At 71.8% G+C, this 21,101-nt stretch overlaps 3 protein-coding genes and 1 long non-coding RNA gene across 5 annotated transcripts in view; 3 read left to right on the top strand and 1 right to left on the bottom strand.

The window, feature by feature from the left end:
* LOC140645106 (adhesion G protein-coupled receptor L1-like) overlaps positions 1-21,101 on the top strand; it is a gene marked incomplete at its 3' end in the record, with an annotated part of 87,856 nt that overhangs the window by 59,881 nt on the left and 6,874 nt on the right.
* On the bottom strand, positions 3,418-18,448 carry LOC140645196 (uncharacterized). 2 transcript variants are annotated; one of them, XR_012039946.1, is made up of 4 exons: positions 18,311-18,448; positions 6,172-6,270; positions 5,295-5,365; positions 3,418-3,641 (listed from the first exon to the last, which is right to left on the bottom strand). It is a non-coding gene; the product is annotated as an uncharacterized lncRNA (long non-coding RNA). The 2 variants fall into 2 exon arrangements; XR_012039947.1 differs by lacking the exon at positions 6,172-6,270.
* Positions 7,454-14,434, top strand: LOC140645086 (phospholipid phosphatase-related protein type 2-like). The gene is given in 7 exon segments (XM_072848304.1): positions 7,454-7,519; positions 9,108-9,166; positions 9,168-9,220; positions 11,626-11,760; positions 11,763-11,878; positions 12,965-13,141; positions 14,336-14,434. Coding segments are annotated over 7 exon segments (705 nt in total).
* Positions 17,817-20,366, top strand: SWSAP1 (SWIM-type zinc finger 7 associated protein 1). Its single transcript, XM_072848498.1, has 2 exons — positions 17,817-18,598; positions 19,362-20,366. The coding sequence occupies exons 1-2, from the start codon at positions 18,362-18,364 to the stop codon at positions 19,842-19,844; spliced, it is 720 nt and encodes a 239-aa protein (XP_072704599.1). The 5' UTR covers positions 17,817-18,361; the 3' UTR covers positions 19,845-20,366.

The following is a 21,101-nucleotide window of genomic DNA, read 5'->3' as shown; positions in this document are numbered from 1 at the left end:
ATCCCCGTGCGACGGGGTCCTGGTGCGAGGGGGCCCTCACACAACGAGGTCCCTCGTGCAAAGGGGGGGGGTCCCTCGTGCAAGGGGGGGTCCCTTGTGCAAAGGGATCCTTGTGCAAGGGGGGGTCCCTCGTGCAAGGGGATCCTCGTGCAAGGGATTCTCTTGGCAAGGGGGGGTCCTCGTGCGAGGGGGGATCCTCGTGCAAGCCCCCCCCCATGAGAGCCGTCCCCGTGCGCAGGTGCGTGAGGCCTACCGGGCCTGCTTCTGCCCCGGCGCCAAGCGCTACTCCGAGTTCACCAGTAACACCAGTAACACCAGTAACACGCGGGTGAGCCCCCACCCCCACCCTGGCGCGGGGTCCCCCCGAAGGGGGGGAGGGGAGGGGGTCCAGGCCCTGACGCCCCCCCCCCCCCCGTGCTCTGCCCGCAGCTCTCCCGCCAGCAGATGTACACGTAGTCGTGCGAAGCCCTCGCACGAGGATTGGGGGGGGGGGGGGGAACCCCCAGACCCCCCCCCAGGCTCCCTGCAGCGCCTTCACCTGCTTCGGCCGCCCCCACCCATGGGTGCCCCCACCCCCCACCTTGGGGGGGTCTTTTTGTCCCTCCCGGGGTTGAGTTGTGCCGTTATTAAAGGCGTTTTCACGAGCCCCCCGCGTCCGGGCGCTGGGGGGTGGGAGAGCGTGCAAGGTGTTTGCACGAGGGCCGTGCACGGGGGGGGAGGTGTCGCACGAGGGCTGTGCATGAGGCGTGTGAGGTGTTTGCACGAGGGCCGTGCACGGGGGTGAGGTGTTTGCACGAGGGCCGTGCACAGGGGGGTGAGGTGTTTGCACAAGGGTGTTTGCACGAGAGCCGTGCACGGGGGGGGTGAGGTGTTTGCACAAGGGTGTTTGCACGAGAGCCGTGCACGGGGGGGGTGAGGTGTTTGCACAAGGGTGTTCGCACAAGGGCCGTGCACGGGGGGGGTGAGGTGTTTGCACAAGGGTGTTTGCACGAGGGCTGTGCACGGGGGGGGTGAGGTGTTTGCACGAGGGCCGTGCACGGGGGGGGTGAGGTGTTTGCACAAGGACTGTGCACGAAGCATGAGGTGTTTGCACGACGACCGTGCAAAGGGGGGGTGACGTCGCACAAGAGCTGTGCACAAGGCATGTGAGATGTTGCACGAGGGCCGTGCACAGAGGGGGGTGAGGCGTCGCACGAGGGCCGTGCACTAGGAGTGTGAGGGGTTTGGACAAGGGTGTTTGCACGAGGGCCGTGCAAAGGGGGGTGAGGTGTCGCACGAGGGCCGTGTACGAGGCGTGTGAGATGTTGCACGAGGACTGTGCACAAGGGGAAGGCGTTTGCACGGGGCTGTGTATGGGGGAGGTGTCGCACGAGGGTGTTTGCACGAGGGCCATGCACAAGGGGAGGGGAGGTGTTGCACAAGGACTGTGCACGAAGCATGAGGTGTTTGCACGAGGGCCGTGCACGGGGGGGGGGGGTTGAGGTGTCGCACGAGGGCCGTGCACGAGGAGGGGGGCCCGAGGTGTCGCACGAGGGCATTTGCATGAGGCCCGTGCGCGGCCGCTCACACACTCGTGCAAGGCCCCCCTCCCTCCCCCGTGGCCTCGGGCACCCCCCGCCCCTCCCCCCTCCCCGTGGGAAGGGGAAGTGTGGGGGAGGGGCAGGTGCCCTCCCAGAGGAACCCAAGCGTGCGGGGGGGGGGGGGGCACCGGTACCCCCCCTCCCCCCCCGGGCTGGGGAAACTGAGGCAGGGAGGAGCTGGGGGACCCCCCAAACAGGGGGGACCCCAAAACCACCTCAGGGCCCCCCCAGCACCCACAGCCGCCCCCCGGGGACCCCAAATTCCCCCGGGGATCCCCTCAAAGCTGCCCCAGGACCCCCAAAACCCAGCCCCGGGGACCCCCCCTCAGCACCCCCCAACTGCCCCCGGGGACCCCAAAGTGCCCCAAGGACCCCAAAACCCAGCCCCGGGGAGCCCCCAGCCCCCCAACAGCCCCTCGGGGACCCCAAATTCCCCAGGCCCCCCAATACCCGAATCTGCCCCTCGATGCCCCAAATTTCCCCACAGACCCCCAAAACTGCCCCAGGACCCCCAAAACCGCCTTAGGGACCCCCAGCACCCCCAGCTGCCCCTCGGGGACCCCCCCAGCTTTGGGGGTGTCTCTGTGCCAGGGAGGGGGGGCTGGGGATGTGAACCCCTCCCCAGGGCCCCCCCAAACTGCTCCCTGCCTCAGTTTCCCTCTTGGGGAATTACCCCCCCCAAATTGGGGTCCCCCCATTTCCAGATCCCCACCCCACAGCCATAGGGGTGCAGGCAGCCCCCGGTGCCAGCCCCCCCTCCCCGGGTGGGTTTTGGGGTGCACGGGGGGGGGGGGGCTGATGGCAATAACAACCCCGATCGTGCCCTGTGTGCCTGTGTTTTGGGGGGGCCCCACGGGAGACCCCCCCCCAGGGTACCCCAAAAGGGAGGGGGAAATGGGGGCTGGGGGGAATATGGGGAAATGGGGGCTGGGGGGGGAATATGGGGGGAAACGGGGGCTGGGGAAAATATGGGGGCTGGGGGAATATGGGGTCTGAGGGGGGAATATGGGGGAAACGGGGGCTGGGGGGAATATGGGGGCTGGGGGGGGTTATGGGGGGAGGGGCGAAGTGGGGGGCTGAGGGGGGAGGGGCAACAACCAGCAAACCACCATTTTTTGAGGTTTTTATCTCAAAAATAGACTATTATAGAAATTCTCCCCCCCCCCAGGGGGGGTGGTGCCGTCCGGGCGGCGTGCGAGTCCTCTCGTGCGAGACACACGCGCACACACACCCCCTTTGTGCAAGGCCGTGGTGCGAGACGCCCTCGTGCGAGACCCTCATGTGAGGCCGTGGTGCGAGACCCTCGTGCGAGGCCCTCGTGCGAGACCCCCTCGTGCGAGACCCCCTCGTGCGAGACCCTCGTGCGAGACCCTCGTGCGAGACCCCCCTCGTGCGAGACCCTCGTGCGAGACCCTCGTGCGAGACCCTCGTGCGAGACGCCCTCGTGCGAGACGCCCTCGTGCGAGACCCTCGTGCGAGACGCGCTCGTGCGAGACGCCCTCGTGCGAGACGCCCTCGTGCGAGACCCTCGTGCGAGACCCTCGTGCGAGACGCCCTCGTGCGAGACCCTCGTGCGAGACCCTCATGTGAGGCCGTGGTGCGAGACCCTCGTGCGAGGCCCTCGTGCGAGACCCCCTCGTGCGAGACGCCCTCGTGCGAGACGCCCTCGTGCGAGACCCTCGTGCAAGACCCTCGTGCGAGACCCTCGTGCGAGACCCTCGTGCGAGACGCCCTCGTGCGAGACGCCCTCGTGCGAGATGCCATCGTGCGAGACCCTCGTGCGAGACCCTCGTGCGAGACGCCCTCGTGCGAGACCCTCGTGCGAGGCTACGGGGGGGGGGGGACGGCCACGGCCACACGACGACGTGCTCCCCGCGCGAGACGCTCCCAGCCGCGTCGCACGGCCGGTGCGCGACACCCCCGGCGCGAGGCCCCTGGTGCGAGGCCCCCGGCGCGGGGGTCAGATGAGGCGCTCCTCGGGGGGCAGGCGCAGGGGGGCCGGGGGGCGCGGGCCCCCGCCTGCTCCTCGCTGCTGGGCCGGTACGAGCCCTCGGTGCGACGCTTCTCCCGCAGGCGCAGGGCGAGGAAGAGCAGGAGCCCCACGAGGCCGAAGGCCCCCAGGCCCCCCAGCACCACCGTCAGCGCCACCTCCCCCGCTGCCCGGGGGGGGGGGCACACGGGGAGCCCCCGGGTCACCTCAAAGCTCGTGGGGAGACCCGACCCTCGCGGGAACCCCCAAACTTCCCAGGGAGACCCCAAAGGCCCTGGGGACCCCCCCAGTGCTCTCAGGGACACCCTGGGGACCCCCCCAAAGCCCCTGGGGACCCCCCCAAAAGCCCTGGGGACCCCCCCAATACTCTCAGGGACACCCTGGGGACCCCCCCAAAGGCCCTGGGGACCCCCAAGCCTCCCAGGACACCTTGGGGACCCCCCTAAAGCCCCTGGGGACCCCCCAGTGCTCTCAGGGACACCTTGGGGACCCCCCCAAAGCCCCTGGGGACCCCCCCAGGGACACCCTAGGGACCGTCCCAGACACCCAGAAACACACTGGGGACCCCCCAAAGACCCTGGGGACCCCCCCAATACTCTCAGGGACACCCTGGGGACCCCCCCAAAGCCCCTGGGGACCCCCAAGCCTCCCAGGACACCTTGGGGACCCCCCTAAAGCCCCTGGGGACCCCCCAGTGCTCTCAGGGACACCTTAGGGACCCCCCCAAAGCCCCTGGGGACCCCCCCAAAGGCCCTGGGGACCCCCACAATACTCTCAGGGACACCCTGGGGACCCCCCCAAAGGCCCTGGGGACCCCCAAAAGCCCTGGGGACCCCCCCAATACTCTCAGGGACACCCTGGGGACCCCCCCAAAGGCCCTGGGGACCCCCAAGCCTCCCAGGACACCTTGGGGACCCCCCTAAAGCCCCTGGGGACCCCCCAGTGCTCTCAGGGACACCTTGGGGACCCCCTAAAGCCCCTGGGGACCCCCAGTGCTCTCAGGGACACCCTGGGGACCCCCAAATCCAACGGGGACACCCTGGGGACCCCCGACACCCCAAGAACACGGCTTGGGGACTCCCCAAACCCCTAGCGACCCCCCCAGGGACACCCTAGGGACCGTCCCAGACACCCAGAAACACACTGGGGACCCCCCAAAGACCCTGGGGACCCCCAAAGACCCCCAGGGACAACCTGAGGACCCCCCAAAGCCCCTGAGGACCTTCCGGGGACACTCTAGGGACCCCCAAAACCCCAAAGAACACCCTGGGGACCTCGGCAGCCCCTGAGGACCCCCCAAGCCCCCGGGACAGCTTGGGGACCCCCCAAAGCCCCTGGGCCCCCCCAGTGCTCTCAGGGACACCCTGGGGACCCCCCAGTGTTCTCGAGGACACCTTGGGGACCCCCAATACTCTCAAGGACACTTTGGGGCCCCCCAAAGCCCCTGGGGACCCCCAGTGCTCTCGGGGACACCTTGGGCCCCCCAACCCTCCTGGGGACCCCCAACAACCCCCCAAATTCCCTGGGGACCTCCCCCAGCCTCCCGAGGAGCCCCAGCGACCCCCCAAGCCCCCTTGGGGACCCCCAGTGACCCCCAACCATCCCAGGAGCCCCCAACATCACAGGGACACCCCCCAGCCAGGCTGGGCCCCCCAAGCCCCCCAGGGACACACCCCCCCGCCCCCCAAACCTGGTCTCACCCCCACGGACCCCCCCTAACTCACCGAGAGGCCGCCGCCGCCGCCATGGGGGTCTGTGCTGTTACTGGTGCCGTTACTGGTCACACTGGGAGAGGCTGGGGGGTGAAATGGGGGGGTCACAGGGGACCCGGGCATCCGGGTGTCCTGCCCCCCCCCCCCCCGCCATTCACCTGTCGACGCCCAGCGTTGAGTCACGGCCTCGCCCTGTCCCGGCACCCGAAACCGGCCCCGTGCCCCCCGGCGGGGAGGGGACCCGGGGGTGCGGGGACACCCCAGCCCCCCCAGTGGAGGGACCCGGGGGTGTGGGGAGACCCCCGAGACCCCCCCAGGTCTGTACAGGGGGGACCCAGGCGTCTGAGACCCCCCCGTAACCCCCTCAGAGCCAGGTACCCGGGCCCCCATAACCCCCCACAGGGACCCGGGTGTCCGGGATCCCCATAACCCCCCAGGGAGGAACCCGGGTACCTGGGCCCCCATAACCCCCCACGGAGGGACCCGGGTACCTGGGCCCCCCATAACCCCCCAGGGAGGCTCCCAGGTACCTGGGCCCCCATAACCCCCCCACGGAGGGACCCGGGTATTTGGGCCCCCCTTAACCCCCCAGGGAGGCTCCCAGGTACCTGGGCCCCCCGTAACCCCCCCACACAGGGACCCGGGTTTCCGGGACCCCAACCCCCAGGGAGGAACCCGGGTACCTGGGCCCCCATAACCCCCCACGGAGGAACCCGGGTACCTGGGCCCCCATAGCCCCCCAGGGAGGGACCCGGGTACCTGGGCCCCCCATAGCCCCCTACGGAGGGAGCCGGGTACCTGGGTCCCCCATAACCCCCCAGAGAGACCCGGGTACCTGGCCCCCCATGCCCCCCGCGGACCCCAGCCGCCCGGGCCCCCCAGCACCTACTCTGGGCGAGGGCCAGGCAGGGCAGGGCCAGGGCCAGGGCGAGGCGGGGGGCACCCGCCATGGCGGGGCGTCGGCGGGGGGGGCCCGGGGCTCCTGCGGCTGCGGGGACACGGTCAGGACCCCCCCGAGACCCCCCCAAATACCCCTGGGACCCCCCAGGCTCCCATGGGACCCCCCAGACACCCCCATGGACCCCCCTCGGGACCCCCAGGCTCCCCAAACCCCTCCCACGGCACCACACCCCCCCGGGACTCCCACCCCCCGGGGAGTTCTGCCCCCCTCCCCCCGCCGTTGGGCCCCTGGGGAGGGACCCAGGCGCGCGGGCCCGGGGTCAAGGTTCGCGGTGGGGGGAGGGGTGGGGGAGGGGTGAGGGGGTGGGGGACCACTCGGCCCCGCCCCCCCGATCGCGGGGTCCCGGGGGAGGGGCCCCGCTCACCGCCCCGCTCCGCTCCCGTCGGCTCCGGCCGCTCCCGTCCGCCCCGCCCCCGCCCCCGTGACCCCGGCCCCGCCCCTCCCCTGGGCGCCCGGCCCCGCCCACACCTGGCGGGTGGCGGGGAGAGGGGCGGGGCTTGAGGCTGAGGGGGGGCGGGGCAAGCACCTGCTGGAACCCCCGCCCCCCCGGCACCTGCTGGAGCCCTGCCCCTCGCGCATGCGCGCTGCTCGGACGCTCGGCTCCTCGGCTGCGCCCCCCAAAACCCAGCCCCCCAACGTGCCCCTCCCCGACCCCACTGCCCCCCCAAGCACAGGGACCCCCACGCCGGGGTCCCCTTTGTGGGGGGGTCCCCGCCGCCTGGGTCCCCCGTTGCCGCAGTGGGGGGGCACGCCCGGACGCCTGGGTCCCGCCGGCAGCCAATCAGCGGCCGCCGCCCCTCCCTTCCCCTCCCCCCGCAGTATCGCGATGCCTCTGTCGCGACAGCGCCACCGCCTCCCCGCGGCCCCCCCGGCGATGGCGGCGGCGTGAAGGAGGCGGGTGAGGGTCGGGGGGACCCCGGCGTCCGGGGGGGGGCTGCTTTGGGGGGCACGGGGGGACCCAGCGTCGGGGGCGGGGGGTCCCTGCCTGGGGAGGGGCGCAAAGGGGACCCCGGCGTCCGGGGGGAGGGGGAACATGGGGGGCGTCCCCACTTGGGGGGGCACAGAGGCGTCCGGGAGGGTGGGGGTGTCCCCCAAAAAGGGGAGACCCAGCTGTCCCGGGGATGGGGGTGGCACTGACACACACCCCCCCACAGCGCGTGCGCCGGAGCCCCCCTGCCCGAGCCCGGGGGTCCCGGGGTGCCCCCCCGCCATGGCGGCTCCGCGGCGGGAGGTGAAGCGCAGCGGATCCATCGTCCCCTGCTTCCTCTTCGTGGAGGTACGGGGGCGACACCGGGTGCCCCCAACAGCGGGGTACCCCAAACAGCGGGGTACCCCCAAACACCGGGGTACCCCCAACAGCGGGGTACCCCCCAAACAGCGGGGTGCCCCCGACACCGGGGTGCCCCCAACAGCGGGGTGCCCCCAAACACCGGGGTACCCCCAAACACCGGGGTACCCCCAAACACCGGGGTGCCCCCAACAGCGGGGTACCCCCCAAACACCGGGGTACCCCCGACACCGGGGTGCCCCCAACAGCGGGGTACCCCCAAACACCGGGGTACCCCAAACACCGGGGTGCCCCCAACAGCGGGGTACCCCGACACCGGGGTACCCCCCAAACACCGGGGTGCCCCCAACAGCGGGGTACCCCAAACAGCGGGTACCCCCGACACCGGGGTACCCCCGAGACGGAGGTACCCCCCAAACACCGGGGTACCCCTTGACACCGGGGTACCCCCCCCGAGATGGGGGTACCCCCCCCAAACACCGGGGTACCCCCAAACGGCGGGGTACCCCCCCGACACCGGGGTACCCCCCAGAGAGCGGGGTACCCCAAACACTGGGGTACCCCCCGACACCGGGGTACCCCCCCACACAGGGGGTACCCCCATACCGGGGTACCCCCTAACCCCGGGGTCCCCTACTTGGCATTGGGGGGACAATGGGGTGTGGGGAGAGGGGGTGAGGCCCCCAGTGCCTGGGTCCCCGTGCGGGGTTCGGGGTCCCAGCAGTGTCCCCCCAGCCGGGGTTCAGAGGGTCCCAGCAGTGTGTCCCCCCCCCCAGCCGGGATTTGGGGGGTTCGGGGGGGTCCCAGCAGTGTCCCCCCCCCAGCTGGGCATCCTGGGGGTCCCTGCTGCCTGGGTGCCGGGGTTCGGGGGGGTCCCAGCGGGTGTCCCCCAGCCGGGGTTCGGGGGTCCCAGCAGTGTCCCCCAGCCGGGCTTCGGGGTCCCAGCAGGTGTCCCCCCAGCCGGGGTTCGGGGGGGTCCCAGCAGTGTCCCCCCCCCAGCCGGGGTTCGGGGGGTCCCAGCAGTGTGTCCCCCCAGCCGGGCCTTCGGGGGTCCCAGCGGGTGTCCCCCCCAGCCGGGGTTCGGGGGTCCCAGCAGTGTCCCCCCCCCAGCCGGGGTTCAGGGGGGTCCCAGCGGGTGTCCCCCCAGCCGGGGTTCGGGGTGCGGGGGTCCCAGCAGTGTCCCCCCAGCTGAGCATCCTGGGGTCCCCGCTGCCTGGGTGCCGGGGTTCGGGGGTCCCAGCAGTGTCCCCCCAGCCGGGGTTCGGGGGGTCCCAGCAGTGTCCCCCCCCCAGCCGGGCTTCGGGGGGGTCCCAGCGGGTGTCCCCCACCCGGGGTTCGGGGGTCCCAGCAGTGTCCCCCCAGCCGGGGTTCGAGGGTCCCAGCAGTGTGTCCCCCCACCCGGGGTTCGGGGGTCCCAGCAGTGTCCCCCCAGCCGGGGTTCGGGGGTCCCAGCGGGTGTCCCCCCCAGCCGGGGTGCGGGGGTCCCAGCAGTGTCCCCCCAGCTGGGCATCCTGGGGGCACGGCGGCCCTCGCCTACCAGCTGGAGTTCACCGACGCTTTCCCGGTGCACGACGGCGGCTTCTTCTGCCGGGACCCGGCCTACGGGCGCCCTACCCCGGCCCCCGCCGCCAGCCGCGCCCCCCGCCCTGGTCTACGCCCTCGTCACCGCCGTCCCCGTCCTCACCGTGAGTGGGGGGACACGGGGGCTTCGGGGGGCCCTTGGGAGGGTCCTAAGGGGGCTGGGGGGTCCCGAGGGGCACCTTGAGGGGTCCTAAGGGGCTGGGGGGCAGAGGGGCACCTTGGGGGTGGGGGGTCCCTAAGGGGGCGGGGGGGGCAGAGGGGTCTTTGGGGGCTGGGGGGGCCTAAGGGGGCTGGGGGGGGGCAGAGGGGTTTTTGGGGGCTGGGGGTCCCGAGGGGCACCTTGAGGGGTGGGGGGGTCCTAAGGGGCACCTTGGGGGTGGGGGGGTCCTAAGGGGGCTGGGGGGCAGAGGGGTCTTTGGGGGCTGGGGGGGTCCCGAGGGCACCTTGGGGGTGGGGGGTCCTAAGGGGGCTGGGGGGGGGCAGAGGGGCACCTTGGGGGTGGGGGGTCCCTAAGGGGGCTGGGGGTCCCAAGGGGCACCTTGAGGGGTCCTAAGGGGGCTGGGGGGGCAGAGGGGTGTTTTGGGGGCTGGGGGGTCCTGAGGGGCACCTTGGGGGGTGGGGGGGTCCTAAGGGGGCGGGGGGGCAGAGGGGTCTTTGGGGGGCTGGGGGGGCCTAAGGGGGCTGGGGGGGGGCAGAGGGGGTTTTTGGGGGGCTGGGGGGTCCCGAGGGGCACCTTGAGGGGGTGGGGGTCCTAAGGGGCACCTTGGGGGTGGGGGGTCCTAAGGGGGCGGGGGGCAAAGGGGGTCTTTGGGGCTGGGGGTCCCAAGGGGCACCTTGGGGGTGGGGTCCTAAGGGGGCGGGGGGGCAAAGGGGGTCTTTTGGGGGCTGGGGGGTCCCAAGGGGCACCTTGGGGGGCAAAAGGAGTCTTTGGGGGCTGGGGGCTCCTGGGGGTCCCGAGGGGCACTTTGGGGGCTGGGGGGGCAGAGGGTCCCCTGGGGGACTAGGGGGCCCGGGGGGTCCTAAGGGGGCTGGGGGTACCCAGGGGGTCCCAAGGGGTCTGGGGGGCTCCTAAGGGATCAGGGGGCCCCTGGGGGACCAGGGGGCTCCGAAGGGGTTGGGGGGCCCAAGGGGTCCCGGGGGTCCCTTGGGGTCTCCGTGGGGCCCTGGGGGGTCCTAAGGAGTCGGGGGTCCCAGAGGGGCGCGGCCCCCAGGGTCCCGGCGGTGACGGGGTGCGCAGATCGTGGTGGGGAGCTGCTGGGGGCCCCTGGGGCCGCGACCCCGGATCCTGCGGGGAGAGCGCTGCTACCTGGGGGCGGTCCTGCGGCAGGTGCTGCGCTTCCCAAGGAGGGGGGGGCAGGGGGGGCAAAGGGGGGGGCAAAAGATGGGGGGCAGATGGGGGGCAAAGGGGGCTGGGGGGCAAAATGGGGGGGGGGCAAATGGGGGTAGGGGGCAAAGGGGGGCTGGGGGTAACAAATGGGGGTATGGGGCAAACGGGGGGCTGGGGGGGCAAATTGAGGGATGGGGGCAAACGGGGGGCAAATAAGGGGGCAGGGGGGTAGGGGGCAAATGGGCAAATACAAAGGGGGGCTAGGGGGCAAATGGGGGGCAAAGGGGGCAAAGGGGGCAAATGGGGCAAATGGGGGGCAAAATGAGGGATGGGGGCAAATGGGGGGTAAGGAAAAAGGGGGCAAGGGCTGGGGGCACCCCCTATCGCCCCTGACCCCCGATTTGTCCCCTTGCCCCCCGATTCCTCCCCTGCCCCCCTTTTGGCCCTGCCCCCCAATTTGCTCCCCTGACTCCCCCTATTCGCCCCCGGCCCCCCATTTTGCCCCCAACCCCCCTTCCCCCATACCCCCAACTCCCCCTGCCCCCCATTTTGCCCCCAACCCCCCTTTCCCCCCATAACACCCCTAACTCCCCCTGCCCCCCATTTTGCCCCCCAACCCCCACCATAACCCCCCAACTCCCCCTTTCCCCCTTTGCCCCCCAACCCCCCTTTCCCCCCCATAACCCCCCAACTCCCCCTGCCCCCCATTTTGCCCCCCAACTCCCCCTTTCCCCATAACCCCCCACTCCCCCTGCCCCCCATACCCCCCATTTTGCCCCCCAACTCCCCCTTTCCCCCATAACCCCCCAACTCCCCTGCCCCCCATTTTGCCCCCCAACTACCCCTTTCCCCATACCCCCTCATTTTGCCCCAACCCCCTTTCCCCATAAACCCCCCAACTCCCCTGCCCCCCTATTTTGCCCCCAACCCCCAACTCCCCCATACCCCCCATTTTGCCCCTCAACCCCCTTCTTTCCCCCATAACCCCCAACTCCCCCCTGCCCCCCATTTTGCCCCCCAACTCCCCCTTTCCCCCCATACCCCATTTTGCCCCTCAACTCCCTTTCCCCCATAACCTCTAACTCCCCCCTGCCCCCTATTTTGCTCCCATACCCCCCAATTTGCTCCTCTGCCCCCCCACTTGCCCCTTTCCCCATAACCCCCAACTGCCCCCTTTGCCCCCCAGGGGTGTTCTCCTTCGGGCTGCTGGCCACCGCCATCTTCGCCAACGCGGGGCAGGTGGTGACGGGGGCCCCCGCCCCCCATTTTCTCGCCGTCTGTCGCCCCAACTACAGCGCCCTGCTGCGCCCTCTGCCGCCCCCTGCTTCGTGCCCCCGGGGGCCCCCTGCGCCGGGGCCCCCCCCTTGGTGGCGGCCGCCCGAAGGGCCTTTCCCTGCAAGGAGGCGGCGCTGGGGGCCTACGCCGGGGCCTACGCCGGGGTGGGGGTCCGGGGGTTTGGGGTGAAATGCGGGGAAAACGGGCAAATTGGGGGGGCTAAGGGGGAGGGGGGGAGTGGGGGATTTGGGGTCCGGGGGGAGGTGGGGCGCTATGGGGGAGTTGGGGGGCTATGGGGAAGGAAGGGTCATTTGGGGGCTAGGGGGTTTTGGGGTGAAATTCAGGGAAAACGGGCAAACTGGGGGGCTAAGGGGAGTGGGGGGGAGTGGGGGATATGGGGTCCGGGGGGGAGGTGGGGGCTATGGGGGCTATGGGGGAGAAGGTTCATTTGGGGGGAGTTGGGGGCTGTGGGGGGAAGGTTCATCTGGGGGGTTACAGGGGTTTGGGGTGAAATGTGGGGAAAACGGGCAAATTGGGGGGGCTAAGGGGAGTGGGGGAGGGGGGATATGGGGGTCCGGGGGGGAGGTGGGGGCTATGGGGGCTATGGGGAGAAGGTTCATTTGGGGGGAGTTGGGGGCTATGGGGGTATGGGGTTTTGGGGTGAAATGCAGGGAAAATGGGCAAATTGGGGGGCTAAGGGGAGGGGGGAGTGGGGGATTTGGGGTCTGGGGGAGGTGGGCGCTATGGGGGAGTTGGGGGCTATGGGGGGAAGGGTCATTTGGGGGGCTAGGGGGTTTTGGGGGTATGGGGGTTTGGGGGCTAGGGGGTTTTGGGGTGAAATGCGGGGAAAACGGGAAAATTGGGGGGCTAAGGGGGACTGGGGGGCGGAGTGGGGATTTGGGGTCCGGGGAGGTGGGGGCTATGGGGGGGCTACGGGGAGAAGGTTCATTTGGGGGGAGTTGGGGGGCTGTGGGGGGTTTGGGGGGTATGGGGGTTTTGGGGTGAAATGTGGGGAAAACGGGAAAATTGGGGGGCTAAGGGGAGGGGGGGAGTGGGGATTTGGGGTCCGGGGGGGAGGTGGGCGCTATGGGGGGTAGGTTCATTTGGGGGCTGTGCCTGTTTGGGGGTGCAGTGGGGGTTGGGGGTTGCTGGGGGGGGTGGAGCGGCTCGGGGGCTTTGGGGGTGCTCGGGGGGATTTTGAGGGGCCGGGGGGTGCCCCTCTCTTTTGGGGTGACCCTGCGCCCCCCCAGCTCTACGTGACGCTGGCCTGGCGGGGGGGGGGCTCGCGGCTGGCCAAGCCGGCGGCGGTTTTGGGGTTCGCGCCCCCCCCGTTCCTGCTGGGGGCCCTGCGCGTGGCCGAGCACCGCAACCACTGGGGCGACGTCCTGGCCGGCTTCCTCACCGGCACCGCCATCGCCGCCTTCCTGGTGGGCCCCCCAAAACCCCCGGGGACCCCAAAACCCCCGGGGACCCCCCCAGACCCCGCGGGGACCCCAAAACCTCTCCGGGGACCCCCCCCCAGACCCCGCGGGGACCCCAAAACCTCTCCGGGGACCCCCCCAGAGCCCGCGGGGACCCCAAAACCCCCAGGGACCCCCCCAGAGCCCGCGGGGACCCCAAAACCCCCGGGGACCCCCCCAAACCCCGCGGGGACCCCAAAATCCCCGGGAACCCCCCCAAACCCCGCGGGGACCCAAAAGCCTCTCCGGGGACCCCCCCCAGAGCCCGTGGGGACCCCAAAACCTCTCTGGGGACCCCCAGAGCCCGCGGGGACCCCAAAACCCCGCGGGGACCCAAAACCTCTCCGGGGACCCCCCAGAGCCCGTGGGGACCCCAAAACCTCTCCAGGGACCCCCAGACCCCACGGGGACCCCAAAACCCCCAGGGACCCCCAAACCTGTCTGGGGACCCCCAAACCTCCCCGGGACCCCCAAACCCGCAGGGACCCCCAGAGCCCGCGGGGACCCCAAAACCTCTCCGGGGACCCCCAGACCCCGCGGGGACCCCAAAACCCGCAGGGACCCCCCAAACCTCCCCGGGACCCCAAAACCCACAGGGACCCCAAAACCTCTCCGGGGACCCCCTAAACCTCCCCGGGCCCCCCAAACCTCTCCCGGGACCCCAAACCCCGCAGGGACCCCAAAACCCACAGAGACCCCCAAAACTTGTCCCAGAGACCCCCAAAACCTCCCCAGACCCCCAAAACTTGTCCCGGACCCCAAAACCTCCTGGGACCCCAAACCTCCCCAGACCCCAGATCCCCCCAGGAACCCCCAAACTCCTCCAGGGCCCCCCAAATCCCCTCTGCAGCCCCGGGATCCCCCAAGCTGCTCCGGGGACCCCTGAAATCTCCCTGGGGACCCCAAAATCTCTGGTGACCCCCAAATCCTCTCCATGACCCCCCCAAACACCCCAGGACCCCCGAAACCTCTCTGGGACCCCAAAACCTTCCTGGGACCCCCAAAACACCCCCAGGACCCTCCAAAACCTCCAAACCCCCCCGGGACCCCATAGCCCCTCCGGGGCCCCCTAAATTCACTCAGGGCCCCCCTAAGTCCCCCAGGGCCCCCCCCGCCACCCCATAACCCCAAGGCCCCCAAAATCTCTGCCCCCCCCCCCAGGTGACCTGCGTGGTGGGGAACTTCCAGAGCACGGGGGGGGGCCCCCGAGAGCCCCCTGAGCTGCCCCAGCCCCAGCCCCCCTCGAGGAGATCAGCGTGACCCAGGTGAGGGGGCACCCCAAAAACGGGGGTCCTGAGCCCCAGGGGGATCGGGGGCACCCCAAAATTGGGAGGGGGCCCAGGGGGGTCCTGAGCCCCATGGGGATCTGGGGGGGACTGAGACCGGGGGGTGTTTGGGGGCGCCCCAAAACTGGGAGGGGCACGGGGGTCCTGAGCCCCATGGGGCATCTGGGGGGCACCCCAAAGCTGGGAGGGGGCACGGGGGTCCCGCGTCTTTGGGGGTGTATGGGGGCACTGGGGGCACCCCAAAACTGGGAGGGGGCCCAGGGGGTCCTGAGCCCCATGGGGGATCTGGGGGGGGGCACTGGGGGCTCGGGTGGGGGATGAGCCCCGTGGGGTGTTTGGGGGGCACCCCAAAAGTGGGAGGAAGCGCTGGGGGGGTCCTGAGCCCCACGGGGGACCCCCAACCCCATGGGGGGGCGCTGGGGGTCCTGAGCCCCGCGGGGGTGTTTGGGGGGCATGGGGGGGGTCCTGGGCCCCACGGGGGTGTTTGGGGGGCATGGGGGGGGGTCCTGAGCCCCACGGGGGTGTTTGGGGGCATGGGGGACCCCGACCCCGTGGGGGGGGGTGCCTCGGGAGGTTGTGGGGGACCCCGATATTAGGGGCGCGGGGGCCGTGCACCCCACGGCCCCCGTGCCCCCAGGCGCGCCGAGCCGACTTCCCGGCCGTCACCTGAGCGTCCCCCGCGCGGGGGGACCCCACGGGGACCCCGAATTTGGGGGGGGCCGGGGGCCACGCGTGTGCAGGGGGGCCACGCTGTGACACGGGGGGGAGGGGCGGGCGTCCCCCGGGGAATAAAGTGGCTGCGAGTGACGTCCCCGTGTCGCCAGGTCTGTGTAGGGGGCGGCTATAGGGGAGGGGGAGCGGGGGGCCTATAGGGGCTGACGGGTATCCATAGGGGCTGGGGTGCCTATAGGGGCTGGGGTGCCTATAGGGGCTGACGCGTATCCATAGGGGCTGGGGGTGCCTATAGGGGCTGGGGGTGCTTATAGGGGCTGATGGGTATCCATAGGGGCTGGGGGTGCCTATAGGGGCTGGGGGTGCCTATAGGGGCTGACGGGTATCCATAGGGGCTGGGGGTGCCTATAGGGGCTGGGGGTGCTTATAGGGGCTGATGGGTATCCATAGGGGCTGGGGGTGCCTATAGGGGCTGATGGGTATCCATAGGGGCTGGGGGTGCCTATAGGGGCTGGGGGTGCCTATAGGGGCTGAGAGGTGTCTATAGGGGCTGATGGGTATCCATAGGGGCTGAGAGGTGTCTATAGGGCTGTGGGGTCCTATAGGGGCTGATGGGTATCCATAGGGGCTGGGGGTGCCTATAAGGCTGGGGGTGCCTATAGGGGCTGATGGGTATCCATAGGGGCTGGGGGTGCCTATAGGGGCTGTGGGGTCCTATAGGGGCTGATGGGTAACCATAGGGGCTGAGAGGTGTCTATAGGGCTGTGGGGTCCTATAGGGGCTGATGGGTATCCATAGGGGCTGGGGGTGCCTATAGGGGCTGGGGGTGTCAGCCTATAGGGAGCAAAGGGTGTGGCCACAGCCCACGTGCCTGCAGGGCGCCTATAGTGTGCCCATAGGGCGCTATAGGGAGCGCCGGCCGGGGGGGGAGGTGGGAGAGGTCCACGGGGCGTGGCCAGGCGCGGGCGTGGCCCGGCCTCGCCCCGCCTCCTCGGTCCCCGCCCCCCGGACTGCGGCGAGGCGGGGCTAGGCGAAGGGGCGGAGCGTGCCGGGGCGGGGTGGGCTGGAGGGGGCGTGTCCCGCCCCCTCGGCCCCGCCCCCTCGGACTGCGGCGGGGCGGGCGGCGGCTCCGGCAGCGGCGGCGGCGGTGAGTGCGGGGGGGCTATAGGAGGGACCTATGGCTGGGCCATATAGGAGGGGGCCTCTGGAGAGGGGCCTATAGGCGGCACCTATAGCCAGGGCCTGCAGGAAGGCCCTATGGCCGGGGTCTATAGAGGGGCCCTATGGGCGGGCGGCGAGGCCGCAACGGGCCGTGCGGGGCCGCCCAACCCCATAGCGGAGCCCCGGAGCCCGGGCAGCCCCTATAGAGCCGCTATAGAGCCCCTATAGAGCGGGGCTGGGGAGGGGGGAGCTGTCCGCGGTGCTGAAAGGGGCGGGGCAGCCCCGGATGCCCGGGTGTCCCCGTCCCGTGTCCCCCCCCCCCCGCCCCCGACGCCTGGGGGTCCCCCCGCTCGCCGGCCCCCCGCTCCCTTCGGCGACGGGTATTCTCGGGCGGATAATACGGACGCGCTGTTATTGCTTGAGAATACGCGTAGCCGAGGGGACGCCCCGCCCCGGCCCTCGTGAGCCCTCGTGAACCCTCGTGAACCCTCGTGAGCTCTCGTGCATCCCGGCCCCGTGGCCTCGTGCATCCCGGTGAGGCCTCGTGCGACCCTTGCGCATCCTCGTGCATCCTCGTGCGAGCCCCGTGCATCCCGGTGCAACCCTCGCGCCCCCTCATGCGCCCTCGCGAGCCCTCGTGCATGCCCGCCCTGTGGCCTCGCGCATCCCGGTGCAACCCTCACGCGCCCTCACGAGCTCTCGTGAGCCCTCGTGAGCCCTCGTGCATCCCGGCCCTGTGGCCTCGTGCATCCCAGTGCAACCCTCGCGCGCCCTCGCGAGCTCTCGTGAGCCCTCGTGAGCCCTCGTGCATGCCCGCCCTGTGGCCTCGTGCATCCCGGTGCAACCCTCGCGCGCCCTCGCGAGCCCTCGTGAGCTCTCGTGCATCCCGGCCCTGTGGCCTCGCGCATCCCGGTGAGGCCTCGTGCGATCCTTGCGCATCCTCGTGTGACCCTCACGCACGCTCGTGCACCCTCGTGCGCCCCTCGTGCGCCCTCGCTGCCTCCGGGGTTGCAGCCGGGCCCAGATCACGACCCTGCACGCGCGCGTGCGCGTGCAGAGCACACGAGTGTGCACAAGCCTGCACGTGCACCGCGCCGGGCTGTGCACGAGGCTGTGCGCAACTGCGCGCGCGCAGGGCCAGCGCGCGCGCTGCGGTGTGCACGAGCGCGTGCGCACGTGGGGCCGGCGTGTGCCTCGGCCCGTGCGCGCGGGTGTGCACGACTGCGTGGGTGTGCACGGCTGGGGGAGCGCACGGGGCCTGCACGTGCGTGGGGGTGTGCACGAGGGTGTGCACGACCGTGGGGGTGGGGGTGGGGGTGGGGAGGGGTGCACGTGGGGTCCGCGCGTGCCCCGGGGCCTGCACGGGCGCGTTTGCACGCGCAGGGGCGGTGCACGAGGCTTTGCACACGCGGGTGCGCGCACACGCCCCCCTCCCCACACACACACGCCACCGCCCGCCCCGCCCCCGTCGCCCGGCAACCGCCCGCCGTCGCCAGGCAACGCGTTGCCGGGCAGCGCGAAGGTGACTGACAGCCCCGGCCGCCACCCGCCCCTGACCACGCCTGACCACGCCTCCGGCCGACCGCCGCCTCCCCATTGGCCGGGCGGTGCGTAAAGGGGCGGTACGCTGAATCTCATTAGGAGACGAGTCGGCGCTGGATTGGCGGCCCGAGCGGCCAATAGGGACCGGGAGAGGGCGGGGCCGCGGGGAGGGTGTTGCGCCACGCCCCCGGTTGGCTGAGGCGCGCGAGAGCCAGCTGCGATGGGCGGGAGCGGCGCCGAGGGAAGCTCCCCCCCGATTGGCTAAGACGCGCGTGCCGGCCGCGGTGGGCGGGAGCGGCGCTGAGGGAAGCTGCCCTCCGATTGGCTGAGGCGCTCGCCGGTCGCCGTGGGCGGGAGCTGCGCTGAGGGAAGCTCCCCTCCGATTGGTTGAGGCGCTCGCCGGCCGCGGTGAGCAGGAGAGGCTCTGAGGGAACCTCCCCCCCGATTGGCTGGGTGGCGGCCGAGGGGCGCTCACCTGATTGGCTGCCATCCGGGGAGCGCGCGCGGCGGTTGGGCCGGGGGCGCGATGGCGGCGGCGCTGGAGCGGGCGCTGGGCTCGGTGACGGCGGGGGAGGCGGCGCCGCCGGTGCCGGTGCTGGTGCTGGGCCCGGCGGGCTCGGGCCGGACGGCGCTGCTGCTGCGGGCGGCGCTGGCGGGCGGCGGCGACGGGCCCCGCGCCCTCTTTCTGGCGCCCAGCGCGCTCCCGCGGCTCCCGGGCGGCGACGGTGGCGGCGGCGGCGGCAACGACCCGCGGGCGCTGCAGGTGAGGGGGGCGCCGGGGGCGAGAGGGGCTGGGAGGCGGAGGGAGCTCGGGAGGGCGGGGCGCGCTGCAGGGGGCGGGGTCGGCGGCGAGTGGGCGGGGCGTGATGAAGGGCGCGGTGCTGCGTGGAGGCATGGTTTCTTGCAGGGGGCGTGGCGAGCCGCGCGGGGCCGGGCGTGTGGGCGTGGCGTGCCGCAGGGGCGGGGCTCTGCATGTGGGCGGTGTTTGCTGGAGAGGGCGGGGCGCGTGTGGGCGGGGCTTGGCCGGTACGAGAGGGCGGGGCCCGCGGCGGGGGCGGGGCTCTGGGTGAGCACGCTGTGCTGCCGGGCGTGTGGGGGCGGGGTTTGCTCGTTAAAAGAGGGCGTGGCGTGCCGTGAGTGGGCGGGGCCTGCGGCAGGAGGCGGGGCTCTGCATGTGGGCGGTGTTTGCTGGAGAGGGCGTGGCATTGTGCGAGAGCGACGGCAGGAGGCGGGGCGTCGCGTATGGGCGGGGCCTGCCGCGGGGCGGGGCTTTGGGTGAGCATGCCGAACTATCTGGAGGGCTGCCCCGTGTGTGGGCGGGGCCTGCCGCAGGGGGCGGGGCATGAGGTGCAGGGGCAGGGCGTGCCGCGTGTGGGAGGGGCCTTAAACAGGGGGCGGGGCTCTGGGCCATCCCCATCCATGCAGCGAGGGGTGGGGGGGAGGTGTGGCCTGCCGCCTCACGGGGCGTGGCTTGCCGCTGAGGGGCGTGGCCTGACACCCGCCCCCGTCCCCGTCCCCCCCCCCAGCGGCTGGAGCTGCGGTACCCCCCGTCCCCGGGGGCGCTGGGGCGGGAGCTGGGGGCGGTGGCGGCCCGGCCCCGGCCCCCCGGGCTGCTGCTGCTGGACGGGCTGGAGCGGTACCTGGGGGGGGCCCCGGGGGCGCCCGCCCGCCTGGCCGCCCTGCTGCTGGAGGCCGCCCGCTCTCCTGGGCCCCCCCGGCCCCCCGCCCAGGTTCTGGCCTCCCTGTGCCTGCCGCCCCCCGGCCCTCACGTCCTCCCCGCCCTGCGCCGCTACTTCCCCGCCGAGTGCCGCCTGCGCCCCGACCCCGGGGCCCCCCTCCGCATCCGCGCCCGCCTCACCCTCCCTGGGGCCCCCCCCCGCCGCTGGCGCCTCCGCTTCGGCCCCCACGGGCAGCTCCGTGTGGCCCCCGCCGACGGGGACAGCGAGGGGGACGAGGACACCGATCCCGACGGGGACGAGGACGGCGATGGGGACGAGGGCTGGGGGTGAGCTCGGCTGTCACGTGCCCCGCCCCCCCCCCCCCGGGTGTCGGGGTGACACGGACCCCCAGACGCTGCGGTGACACGGACCCTGACGTCACCCTGATGTGGACCCTGGACATCGGGGTGACGCAGCCCCCGAGGGTGACGGGGACACTGGCCACCACCCAAGGGTGACGCCGGTCCCAGACCTTGGGGACACGGACAGTGACACGGATGGCGGGTGGCAGGTGCCCCCTGCTGTGGGCCCCCCCGATGGCCCCGCCCAGCACCTGGGTGCTCCTGATAAGCCTTATCAGCCCCCCCCGGCCAGCGCAGGACGAAGGCGTCCGGGCGGAGCCACCCTCACCGGGAGGGAGGCAGGCGTGCGGCTGAGCCCAACGCGGTTTTATTGTAAAAAAAAAAAAAAAAAAGGAATTAAAAAAAGCCCAAAGCAAAGAAAATTCAGTGCCCCCCGCCGGGGGAGGGGGTGTCCCCTGCGTCCTTCCCCCCCCGGGGACACGCCGGCCGTGGGGACAGTCCCCACAGGGTGCGTCCCCTCCGTCCGCGTGTCACCGAGCGTCCCCGTGTCCTGCGTGTGTCCGTGCGACACGGCGCGAGCGCGATGCAGGTGACACGTCCCCTCCGCGCCTCCTCGTCACGGCGCGTCCCTGCGACGCGTCCCCTCTGCCTCCGCCTGTCTCCAGGCCTGCGTGTCCCACGGTGACGCGTCTGCTCCGTGGTGATGTCACGAGGTGTCTATGTGACGTCAGTGCGATGCGTTCCCTCCGTTACGATGTCATGGTGTCTCCGTGTGATGTCAGAGCAGCACATGCTCTCTGTCATGGTGTCGTACGGTGTTCATGTGACATCAGCGCGACATTTCCCCTCCGTTGTGGTGTCACAGCATCTCCGTGTGGCACGCCTCCTCTGTCATGCTGTCCTGGCATCTCCGTGTGACATCGCTGTGACGCGTCCCCTCTGTCGTGGTGTCACGGCATCTCTGTGACATCACTGCGACACATCCCCTCCGTCGTGGTGTCACGGCGTCTCCGTGTGACGCCAGCGTGACGCATCCCCTCCCTCCGTCGTGGTGTCACGGCATCTCTGTGTGACATCGCTGCGACGCGTCCCCCCCCGTCGTGGTGTCGCGGCGTCTCCGTGTGACGCCAGCGTGATGCGTCCCCTCCATCGTGATGTCATGGCGTCTCCGTGTGACGTCCATGTAACGCGTCCCCTCCATCATGATGTCATGGCGTCTCCGTGCGACGCCAGAGGGACGCGTCCC

This window comes from Ciconia boyciana, chromosome 31, assembly GCF_034638445.1.
Source record: "Ciconia boyciana chromosome 31, ASM3463844v1, whole genome shotgun sequence".
Taxonomy (NCBI): domain Eukaryota; kingdom Metazoa; phylum Chordata; class Aves; order Ciconiiformes; family Ciconiidae; genus Ciconia; species Ciconia boyciana.
Note: the sequence above shows the minus strand (reverse complement) of the source record. Positions and strands in the feature narration are given on the sequence as shown.

What these genes read in the sequence shown, in the direction of transcription:
- SWSAP1 (XM_072848498.1), top strand. Translation starts at nt 18,362, where the DNA reads ATGGCGGCGGCGCTGGAGCGGGCGCTGGGCTCGGTGACGGCGGGGGAG. An exon ending in ACGACCCGCGGGCGCTGCAG is followed by an intron (nt 18,599 to 19,361) that starts GTGAGGGGGGCG and finishes CCCCCCCCCCAG; the next exon opens with CGGCTGGAGCTGCGGTACCC.